A 10,296-nucleotide genomic window follows, 5' to 3' on the forward strand; every position below is an offset into this window, starting at 1 on the left:
TGGCCGTGGTCGGAGGGTCTTTGGACCGGGTTGAGCCGAGTTTGAGGCGTGCGGTGTCCGGCGCTGGGGACCGGGATCCTGGCTGGGGCGGATGCCAGCTGATCAAATGCGGTCCTCTGATTGGTTGGTAGGCTTAACGCCGATGGCTGAAGAATGTCGGCAGCAGATTTGTGCCTGGGACTGTGGCCTTCTGGTGTACCGCCAGTATAGATAACAGGACATTCACGTCGCACCCAGGAACAGACATGATTTAACGAATTGAAACACGTTGCTGATAGAGTACAAGCCAGGTCTGTCTGAACAAAGGAACGCCTGCGCGTGAGGGCTCTATCACAATGTACGATGCTAATATATACAAGCCCTCTGGCGCGAGTCTACCACCATGCGAAACCCCTCAGCCTTTTACTGTCCCGGCGCAACCAACTTGCCCTGGGCTCGGGCATCGGGGTCCCAGCCGCCGGCCAGCGCGTTGGCGCCGCCGTTCTGCTGGGCAAACTCCTCCATCCTCTTCTCGAGCTCGGGGCGGAAATGCCTGATGAGACCCTGAAGAGGCCAGGCAAAAGCCTCGCCGAGAGCTGCACGTCACGTTAGCATCGGGTCCAGTCAAAGTCGTTGACATCATTGACGTCATGGAGGCGAGTCAAACATACCGCAAATAGTGTGGCCTTCGACCTGCTTGGTAAGCTCCTGGAGCATGTCGATCTCGCGCGGCCGGCCGCGGCCCTTCTCGAAGCGCTTCATGATCTGGTCGGTCCACTTGCTGCCCTCTCTGCAGGGCGTGCACTGACCGCAGGACTCGTGGGCGTAGAAGTGAGAGAGACGACTGATGGCGCGAACAACGTCGGTGCTTTTGTCCATGACGATGACGGCCGCGGTACCGAGACCGGACTGGCTGTCCTTCAGGGCGTCAAAGTCCATGAGCTGGTTGTCGCAGATAGTCTTAGGGAGGATAGGGGTGGAAGAACCGCCGGGGATGACGGCCAGGAGGTTGTCCCAGCCGCCGCGGACACCACCGCAGTGCTTGTCGATAAGCTCGCGCAGGGGTATCGACATCTCCTCCTCGACGGTGACGGGGTTGTTGACGTGGCCGGAAATGCAGAAAAGCTTAGTGCCCTGGTTACGCTCGCGGCCAAAGCCTGCGAACCAGCTGCCACCACGTCTGCAGATGGTAGGGGCAACGGCGATGGTCTCGACGTTGGCGACGGTGGAGGGGCAGCCGAAGAGACCGACGGCGGCGGGGAAGGGAGGCTTGAGACGGGGCTTTCCGGGCTTGCCCTCGAGGGACTCGATGAGGGAGGTCTCCTCTCCGCAGACGTAGGCACCTGCTCCGCGGTGGATGAAGACATCAAAGTCGTAGCCGGAGCCGCAGGCGTTCTTTCCGATCAGGCCGTCGGCGTAGGCCTCGTTGATGGCATTCTGGAGGACGGCGGCCTCGTGCACGAACTCTCCGCGGATGTAAATGTAGGCGGCGGTGGCGTTCATGGCTCTGCCGGCGACGAGGCATCCCTCGATGAGCTTGTGGGGGTCCTTTCGCATGATCTCGCGGTCCTTGCAAGTTCCGGGCTCACCCTCATCGGCGTTGACGACCAAATATCTCGGCTTGTTGTCCTTGTCCCAGTCCTTGAAGTTCATGAAAGACTGTTTGGCGATGCGTTAGCATCAATAGTGACCCGGCGGCGCCTTCCCTTGATTGCCGCGGCAAATAATCCGCAAGCCAAAGCGCTGTGGCGACCTTACCCATTTCAATCCGGAGGGGAAGCCGGCGCCTCCACGTCCTCTCAGACCAGAGGCCTTGACCTCGCTGATGATCCAGTCGTGGCCCTTGAGAATGATCTCCTTCGTCTTGTGCCAATCGCCCATCTTCTTCGCCGAGGCCAGAGACGGGGGCAGGCGACCGTACAGATTCTGGAAAATACGGTCCTGGTCCTTGAGTCCACCATAGGTTCGTACTGTCGCGAAGTTTCGGGCGGCCTGCGCGGCCTGCGCTGGTAATCGCTTCGGGGTAGCCATCGTGGGCGTTTGGAGGGGAGAGGTCGGGGGTGGATGGGGACGGTTGGGTCGGTCGGAGGATTTCGTCGTCGTGGGAAGCGAAGCTCTGCTGGGCCGAGTCGATGATGCTTAGTTTCTGTTGGCGTTGATTGGCCAATGCGGGTCGCTGAGTCAGCTCGACAGTCACGTGCAGGCAATCAATGCATCAACCGGGGTTATGCACTGGGGAAGGCTCTGGGGAAGAGAAGATGTCGCTGCCCCACGGCGGTCAGTCACTGTTCATCCATTACGAATTATCGACGCGTCGACAACAGGCATCTTGCAGGGGCCTGCGATCGTCGCGCAGTTCAAGAATGCGTCTTTTACCGCCACGAAGATAGACATCATCTGGGCCGGAGCATCCAGCGCACAACGTTCAACATGTCGTCTAACAAGCGGCATTCTATGCTGCCCGCCGTCTCCAACACCGGCCCGCGACCACCAGTCAACTTCTCCTCCTCCCTCACCGTGTCCGACAGCGCGATTCTTGTCGGGACGCACTCAGTTACGATCCAGTCCGAAAGCGTGCTGCACCCCCGATGCAAGCTCGAGTCTACGAACGGCAGCATCCTGATGGGCCGCCGCTGCATCGTCCACGAGCGAGTACACATTGGCGCAGTTGGAGACGAGGAAGCTAGCGGAGGCATCGCGCTCGGCGACTACGTGATAGTAGAAGTCGGAGCTGTTGTCGAGGCAGGAGGCACAGAAATCGGGTCGGACACGGTGATCGGAGTCCGATCTCGGATCGGCCACGGAGCTATCATTGGCAAGGTTGGTGCGACGTCGTGTATGACAGAAGAGAGACACTGACGGTTGTAGAACTGCACGATATCGCCCCTCACCGTCATCAAGCCCGGCGAGAAGATTCCCGACTTCACCGTGGTGTACGCGAACGGCCAGAGACGGACGGATCGACGCGGCGTTGCAGATTTGAAGCACAAGGCGCAGGCGCGGCAGATTGATGTGCTGAGGAGGCTGATACCCAACAAGGCTGAGAAGTGGCTGAGTTAACAAAGTACAATGATGATACCCCGAATTTACGTCGATTAAGCTTGCGCTTTGAGGAGATGATTCAGTATCAGGGGTGTCTGCGCAAGGCAGGGGTTGCTTAATTGTGTCCCTGGATGTCAGCAGGCTATCGTCACAACTCGTCCAAGAGGTCGGCAGGGGGCAGGGCTGACCTACATGAACCTGAGAGCAACGGCAGGAACCCAACTGTTCCTCCTGCCTCATCTACTGAGACTTTTCATGATGATTCCTAACCAGCCTCTCTCCGCTGGCTAACCATATCCTCACCATCAAGATAGGGGCTGGTTGACGCCAGCAACGAGAATCACTTTGCTCCATAACAATAGCAGCAACTAGTCTCCCTGCTAGATGCACTTAGACAGTATGGAACTACAGAAGTCCAATCTGTGGTTCCTGCCAAGCTTTCCTATCGGAACCTATTTAGATGGAGGCCTTGGCAGGAGATTCAATGCTTCATGATAATTGCGTTTGTTTGCTTCTACCCTTGCTGGCAGCTGCATGATTCCGAATGCATCATGTGCTGGGTCACTGACGGCCCGAATATTCCAGCATTGCACTTAGACTCTCGTCATCGCAAAAAGAGAAGCTGATTCCAGACTTTCCGACAACAGTTAAAGAGGGCAACGTAGTCTCGTGGTCGTTAAGTAGTTGTCTTAACTGGCATTGTCTCTGAAACAAGGTTAATCTATCGCGGCCCTAGCTGAAGAACACCACCTCCAAGCTCGCGGTACCGTTCGTATGCCACCAATTGCAAGGGTTATGTGATGTTACCGGTCTGTTGATGAGACGGTACAGTCGCCGGTATGTCCTTGTATAAGGCAAAAGGCGTCAGTCTCGTCATGTGCCATAGGGTGGAAACAGCCATTGCTAGACCAGGGTTGTTCCTCACCATCCGGGCGGGAATTCTTGTGGGGTTTCTTTCACCAATTTGCGATCACGCGAGAACGAAATACACATTAGTGACAACGAAGAATCGTATCAATACACAAGGATCCCCATTTCGGTTTCGCAAATGCCATGTTGTCCGTGAGGCTCCCGTCGTCAACACAAGCTGTGATGAATGATGGATGCATGGCTCTAATGCTTGGCAGCCCTGTGACAGCCTGACAGGCGGGACATGACCAAAAATAGCCCCCCTCCTTTCCACTACAGAACCAGATCTTAGGGGCAGTTCGTCTCTTCTCCAGCGCGCAAAGTTTAAATGGACAGCCCTAGCATGACACAGCTCAACCATCCTTCATCTCATAGGGCGCTCTGTCCAAGCTCCATCCTGGCTAACGCAGGCGCAGCCGCACAAACATGGCTTGCATTCAATCTTAGCATGAGGGTGGAAAGAAATTGCAACTTCAAGCAGTCTGTTCGAATTGCAGAGTTGACTAATCATGAGCAACGGGATTGCATTATCGATGGTACAGACGTCATTCGGAATTCGTAACGACTTTCTTACGGGCGCTGGGACCACGCTTAGACACTGAACTCTCGAAAGATGCGATGAACTGTTTGAACATGAAATATGGACTTGAACTCATATTATCTACACGATTAAATCGAAACTTCGGTTTCCAGAAAGCCTGTCCGCCGAAGAGGAATCTTTGCGCGGCATCTTATCCAGCCCACCGATCAAATTTCACGGGAACGCCGCAGGACCTCCTGTCGCCCACTCGTTTTGAATCCGGGGAACCCCTGTCAAGATAGCGGGGGGCCTGAATTTAGTGCGGGTGGCAGACCCAGAGAGTGTTGTCCGTCACGTCGATAGCCTTGCTGTCGACCTGCTTGCCGCTGCCGTCAAACGGGCACACGCGGCGCAGGCCGCACTTGATATCGCAGGCGTCCTCGTTGTCGCCCTTGCAGAGCGCGACCTCGTAGCGGCTGGCGTGGCGGTCGTAGTCCTTCTTGCAGCGGTTGGTGGTGACCTTGTACTGCGCGCGGGGACCCCAGCCGTTCAGCGTCGTGAAGCCCCAGTTGTCCGTGTCCATGTCGTTCCTGTTGGCGCGGCAGTTCTGGTGCACGCCGACGTGGGTGTAGCCGTTGTTGCGCATGTACTCCTCGGTGAAGTAGTCGAGGATGAAGGAGTACGACGAGAAGTCGCCGTTGGCCGGGAGGGAGCCCGCGAGGCAGTCCGCGACCTTGCGGGTGTAGTACTCCTCGCAGCCGTAGCCCTTGTTGACGGCCGTGAAGTCGTTGTCGGTGGGGGAGTCCCAGGGGTCGATGTTCTTGTCCGTCACCGTCTCCATGGTGTGCTTCATGCTCTTCTCGCCGACGAGCCACGTCCACTTGGTGTCCTTTGCGAAGCCCTTGGAGTTGTACAGCATGATGGAGTTGTAGTCAAAGGGAACGGAAGTGTCGGCGCCGGTCCAGATGTCAAACTGATCCAGGTGGTCCTTGTCGATGCGATCAGGCAGGATGCGGATGTACTGGTCTCGGTCGGGCCGCTGGTGCTCATGGGTGAGACCGATAACGTGGCCCAGCTATTGTACGATACGAGTCAGCTGAGTTTTGAGCGAAGCGCACACGTTGTGTGTCACGAACCTCATGGCCAGGAGTGCCAGCTTCCAAGCAAGCCTTGTGGGTGCCAACACTGATGAACTTCTCCCAGGCGTTGGGGTAGTCGAGGTTGACAATCATCTCGCCTGAGCCGGGGGAGCCAAGCTGTTGCGCATAGCAGCCGTCATCGTACTAGATTGGAACTGTGAGATAGCGATCTTGAGTTACTTCGGGACCATTCTCACCTTCTTGAAGTTCACCCAAGCCTCGTGATTTGTCTTGGGAACGAACCGGATGCAGGTGGACTGTTCCCACTGCCTCATGGCACCTCTGATTGAGTCGGACAAGTCGTGGGGGAGGCCCTCCAGGATGTAGGGAACGGTTGCGGCATCCCACAATCTGTAGGGTGCCATTGAGCCACGCTTTTCCATTGACATGGCCTCGATTTCAGAACGGTTGAAGATGTTCTCAGGGAACACAGCGGCTCGGGTGGGATGCGCGAGCGCAAGGGCAACCGCCGCCCCCTTCATAATAGTAGAAGCCATACTTCAAGGGATGCAAAAGAATGACGATTTAGAAATGAATGACATATCTCTCTTAAAGAATGATAGAGATCGGAATTGATGTTGTTCGCAGACGCGATAAAGAGACAGAACTTTAGCAAAAAACGTCGGCCATCAGTACTTATACGAAACTTCAAACGGAACGATCGGAGCTTTAGGAGAAAGGAGTATGCAGACATTCAGTGCGAAATGGGAGCATGAATAGCCAAGCAACCGCACGCAAACCGGCACTGCCACGCGAGGGCCGGATCCGAAAGAACTCCTCGTGCTTGAATCATGAGAGATTCTACGAGTGGAACACACACACCGCGCTTTTGGCGTGAAGTCAAATAAAGATGTCACGACTCGTAAGGCGCTCCCGGACCAGGACTCGTCCTATGCACGCGATGGGATACCCCATCAACAGTTGATAAACCCCAGTAATTAGATTGACGATCTACCAATGCGCCTTAGTCCATGAGCCCTCCTTTATTTCGAATGGTGACCAGTTCAGCAGAGTGTCAACCACGCCGTCGATCAAACACCACCCGGATTCTCCCCCACCAGTCGGAAAACACCGAAAAAAAGCTTCAAGCGCAGGCCCTTGCTCGTGTCATCGCAGCGGAAAGACCAGCAGCAAAGATGCTTAAAGCAACACTTTAAACACACATTGCTCTCGCGTGGAAAAATTTCGATGTTTGGAATGGTAATCACGGGAAATGGGTAATGCAATCGTTCAACAGCAAGTCGATGATCTTTGATGCTACTTACCAACACCATGGGGGTCTAAGTACGTGTGTGACAATTCAGCCCTCACGATTGCGGGAGAGTACGATGGAAGATGCGGGGCTATTACGAGACTGTGGAAGTGAGGTGAGTCTTTCTTGGCATAGGGAAACTATGCTACCCGTATCAATTTCAATTTCAGGTCCAAGGACCTGCTTAAGCAGACTACCTTAAAGCTACTGCCCAACGTCAATAAGCCATCATAGGCAGATTATTCGCTTCATCTCTGAGGTCTTCCAAGCCATGTCTGGTACAGCTCCCACCTCATCCTTCAACGTTCGATTGCCTTGAATGAAAACCTTTGCGACTCAAATATCCTCCCCGTATGAAAATTCAAGAGACTTGTCGTTTTCTTCAGAGACTGATGCGACTCATCCAAACAGGATCGGCTCTGGCAAGACAACTCTGCGTGAAATGAAAAATCGGTATCATCTCTACCCACCAAGTATCCAGTCTATGACACAAGTAATTCTATCTCTTTTACTTATTGCAAGCCCAGAAACAATGAACTTCAGTCCTGTCATGTGTCTATCTTCCCGACTCTCTTTATTCGTAATGCTACAGGAACCATGCCAAAACCCAGGGTACACTTGCAAGTGTCGTTTATGATAGTGTTCCATGTACTCCCACAATCGCCGGCTGTCGCCAGAAGCGTTGTTCGAAATCCAGTTCACGATGTTCTCGAGGTGATCGGAATTCAATTTCAACAATCGGAGTGGGTATGACGCCGTGAAACTCGGCGGCAGCGCCACTACCAAGGAATTGACGGCCCTTGTCGGTAAGGCAAGACTTCAAATGGACAAGATGAGTCATGACCAGCTAGTTCAAGTCATAAGTCAAGTTGTCTGAACATGAGTTAGAGAGCCGAGAAGCTTCTCAATGATCCAGTTTGATGCCTTTATGTCCTCCTCGTCCTTGGCGCAGTACGCGACGGCCATGATGTGGACTTTGGATCTGAAGATCTTGGTCAGTCGCGGGATGTGGATCGTGAGCTTCTGCTTACCCGATGTCTTGTTAAAAAAGCCTTCGCGTTGGGACGCCAAACATCACGTGTGGTAAGGGCGGCTAAACTGAACCCTTGTGTGTTCACTGGAGCCAGTTGAGGGCACGGGTTAAAAATCTCCACGGCAATAATAATGCCCACCTCGATGTAATTGGGGCTCGCCATGATTCATTGGCTGTGTTAGATTCTCGGATGAGTAATGCCTGGCCATAGGTGACCGAGGAGGACGAAGTTCTTGTTCTTGAGAGCGGACTTGGGCTTCGACATGCTGGTTTGAACAATAGCGTCGATGTTGCTAGTACGACGTTTTCTGTGTTCGTGAATGCTCAAAGCTAGACCACCAGCCACTGGGCACTGAATACCATTCTTGTCAAGGAGCTGACCGAGAGGGACAATGTGCCGAGTTGACACCGGACTCAGGAGTCTTTTCTAGCATTTCTATCTTTTCTGGGCTGAACCAGCCGTTTTCAGTATCTTATCCAGTCAGGAACTCTCTAAGAGGGTGTTCAATCGACTACATGTCACATTCGCTGGCGGGCTTGAACGTCCCGATGCCACGGTGCCCGTGGCTATCCACGATCTTGGGGTCTTCCTGATGGGTACCCATGGAGGAAAGAGACCTATCTATGGATACCCATTGTATGACTATTCATATGGGTACCCGTGGTTGTTTTAACCCTAAACTCGAGATCCTCTTTGCTGTTGATTCCACGCTCAGTCAAAGCGATATGGCAGGCAGGCTCGCCGTCTTCCGTTTCCGCAGGAGGGTTTTGATCTCTGCTGGGCTGAGCCCCAAGGGTTAGAAATTTGTTATTTTGGCGGAGAACTACCTAAATCAGACCCAGTAGTCACTTTTTTGATTCATTAGTCTTATTCTGTCATTCAATACAATAAACGTATTCCTTCGTCCATCTTCGTCCTAGTCGCCGTCGTACTAGTTCCAGTGATCTCCATCGTTGTCCCCGTAGTCGCGTGTGCTCACTACCCGCCCGAATAGGAGATCTCAAAGCGCATGACTGAAGCCGAAGTGGCCAAAAGACAGGTCTGTGTAACCAAAGATAAGTTCGGACTCAAAGAATGAAGGTGTAATTAATGAATGAAATGAAATGATCCCCAAGGAGTGTAATGAGAGTGCAATCCTCCCAGATTCAAGGAAGGAATGAAATGAGCGACTGAGGCGTGATAATGAGAAAGGAGCCTACGAGAGAGCGAGCAGAATTGATGACTTTTAAACCACTGAGATACTCCAAAAACAATGTAACTGATATGAAAATTTCTCGCAGGCCTACCTAGTTCGGAGTATCTAAACCGTGTCGCTTACCAGATTCTCAGCCCACGCTGTCCCAGGCTCCTGAAACTGTCCAGTTGAACGGGGAACCAGATCAATCTCGCTACGATGATTTCATCATTGGGAAAGTCGTAGGCCGTCTCACGGTCATATACAGATATTGACGTTTCTTCGTAGATGGATTGAGCATCTGGCAGCAAACCTCAATTAGACACGGCTTCGCGAGATACGCAGCCTTGATATCTTCGGTTCGGGAGACTGATCTATGTAGACGAGCGTCAGTTTTGCCCTAAAATCCAATTTCAAGCCCAGAATGCGCGCAAATCGCGTGTAGAAAGGGTTTCGAGCTGTCGACGGATCGCTCGGGATCGATTAAGTTTGAGACTATGGTCGCCGATCGGGACTCGCGTTGGTACTGAAAAGCAGGCTTGCATACGGTTGACTAAATGTATCGAGGTGGAGAACAGTTGTGGGCCACTGTATTTGGCGCGTTCATACTGGCGAGAGATATTCCGGCTGAGACTTCCGAGCCTTGGCTGGCTTCTTCCAGGCCGTGACAAAAGTCTGACGACTGCTTGGCTTGCCATTAAGCCTTGAAGTTAGTGACTTCTCAAGAGATATTGCACAGCAAGATGTGCACGACTCTTTGACTCTTGGGAAACTGTTATAGTCCCGTAGTAGCAATGAGCCAATTTCTGTTTGGGGCGTATTTGCTCTGTGGAAAGATCATAGCTACTAGGCTTGTGTCAAAGGAAACATAACAGATAGGACATCAAAACAAAAGAAAAATCGACGACTTACATATTCCATTGCTATCTTAGAAAGCTATAAGACTAGCTAAAACCAAGATCTAAATGGTCTATAGGGCATCCGATGATCACTTCAGTCTCTGAAAACAACATCATAATCATAGCGACCGGAGACAGAAAGGGCTTAAGAGTTTGACGGCGCCGTAAACAAATCATCAAGTATGCGGTATGCCTCATTCTCTTCTTGCAGCGAACTTGCTGCCATGACTTTCAATACGACTCGGTATCTCATATTGTCTTTTTTCGAAGTCCACGTGATAATAGACTTGCTATGTAGATATTAGAAATTATTAGATCTGACAAGTCACATGTGAGACCACTTGGGGT

The 10,296-nt window shown here is 52.7% G+C and overlaps 3 protein-coding genes across 3 annotated transcripts; 1 reads left to right on the forward strand and 2 right to left on the reverse strand.

The window, feature by feature from the left end:
* Positions 1 to 402: 402 nt before the first annotated feature.
* On the reverse strand, positions 403 to 2,010 carry CGCA056_v003737 (NADH-ubiquinone oxidoreductase 51 kDa subunit; the record flags this gene model as incomplete). The annotated part of the gene is made up of 3 exons (XM_037318994.1): positions 403 to 575; positions 651 to 1,638; positions 1,738 to 2,010. The coding sequence occupies 3 exons, from the start codon at positions 2,008 to 2,010 to the stop codon at positions 403 to 405; spliced, it is 1,434 nt and encodes a 477-aa protein (XP_037182451.1).
* Positions 2,011 to 2,409: 399 nt separating this feature from the next.
* Positions 2,410 to 3,039, forward strand: dctn6 (Dynactin subunit 6; the record flags this gene model as incomplete). Its single annotated transcript, XM_037318995.1, has 2 exons — positions 2,410 to 2,799; positions 2,848 to 3,039. 2 exons carry the CDS (start codon positions 2,410 to 2,412, stop codon positions 3,037 to 3,039), a joined length of 582 nt encoding a protein of 193 aa, XP_037182452.1.
* Positions 3,040 to 4,766: 1,727 nt separating this feature from the next.
* On the reverse strand, positions 4,767 to 6,086 carry nas-5 (Zinc metalloproteinase nas-5; the record flags this gene model as incomplete). The annotated part of the gene is made up of 3 exons (XM_037318996.1): positions 4,767 to 5,525; positions 5,587 to 5,733; positions 5,787 to 6,086. 3 exons carry the CDS (start codon positions 6,084 to 6,086, stop codon positions 4,767 to 4,769), a joined length of 1,206 nt encoding a protein of 401 aa, XP_037182453.1.
* Positions 6,087 to 10,296: the final 4,210 nt, after the last annotated feature.

The sequence above is a fragment of the Colletotrichum aenigma genome (assembly GCF_013390185.1).
Source record: "Colletotrichum aenigma strain Cg56 chromosome Unknown KSG_Cg56_contig02, whole genome shotgun sequence".
Taxonomy (NCBI): Eukaryota; Fungi; Ascomycota; class Sordariomycetes; order Glomerellales; family Glomerellaceae; genus Colletotrichum; species Colletotrichum aenigma.